At 50.9% G+C, this 613-nt stretch overlaps 1 protein-coding gene across 5 annotated transcripts in view; it reads right to left on the bottom strand.

Annotated features, from left to right (window-relative positions):
* The window catches only part of TCF7L2 (transcription factor 7 like 2), a 171,332-nt gene extending 170,998 nt beyond the window's left edge, over positions 1 to 334 (bottom strand). For all 5 annotated transcript variants that reach the window (XM_008634421.2, XM_008634423.2, XM_008634422.2 and 2 more), the window contains exon 1: positions 18 to 334. In XM_008634421.2, the coding sequence (XP_008632643.1) occupies positions 18 to 223 (206 nt within the window). In that variant the 5' untranslated portion in view covers positions 224 to 334. The remainder of the gene's footprint in view (positions 1 to 17) is intronic.
* Positions 335 to 613: the final 279 nt, after the last annotated feature.

The raw sequence follows: 613 nt of genomic DNA, 5'->3' as shown, positions 1-613 counted from the left end.
CCCGAAACGGCCCCGCGGGGGGCTTCCCCCGTACCTCCGAGTCTGAGGAGCTGTTTTGTTTTGTTTCTGATTCATTGACGAGAGACGACTTGACATCAGCTAAATCCCTCTCCGCCGAGGAGTTCTCGGAGATCTTCTCCTCCTGCTCCCCTTCGTCTTTGAAAGAGATCAGTTCATCGTTGGCGCCCAGGTCGTCCCCTCCACCGCCGTTCAGCTGCGGCATTTTCCTCCTGCTTCACCCCACCAGCAGCAATTTTGCAAAAAGGGGAAGGGGAAAAACAAAAGAAAAAAAAAAAAAAAAGGAGGGGAATGGGGGGAAAAAGGAAAAAGAAGAGGGGAGGGGGGGGGAAAGTTTGCACCAAAAAAAGAAGAGTCCAAGGTGAAAGTTTCTTTTTTTCCCCTTCTCTTTCCTCCTGGGGAGGGGAAAAGAGGGAGGAGGAGGGGAGGGAAATGTCTCTTCTTTGCTCCTTTGCACCAGTGACTTTAGGCTTCTTCCTTTCCTTCTTCGGGATTTTCTCTTTCTTTCTTCCCGGGAGCTGCTCGGCGTGCACTGCGCGCACACGCACACCCGCGCACGCACTCGCGGAAAAATTAATAATAATAAAAAATATAT

Source organism: Corvus brachyrhynchos, unplaced genomic scaffold (assembly GCF_000691975.1).
Source record: "Corvus brachyrhynchos isolate BGI_N302 unplaced genomic scaffold, ASM69197v1 scaffold705, whole genome shotgun sequence".
NCBI classification, from domain to species: domain Eukaryota; kingdom Metazoa; phylum Chordata; class Aves; order Passeriformes; family Corvidae; genus Corvus; species Corvus brachyrhynchos.
The sequence above is the reverse complement of the archived record's forward strand: the minus strand, read 5'-3'. Positions and strand labels throughout refer to the sequence as shown.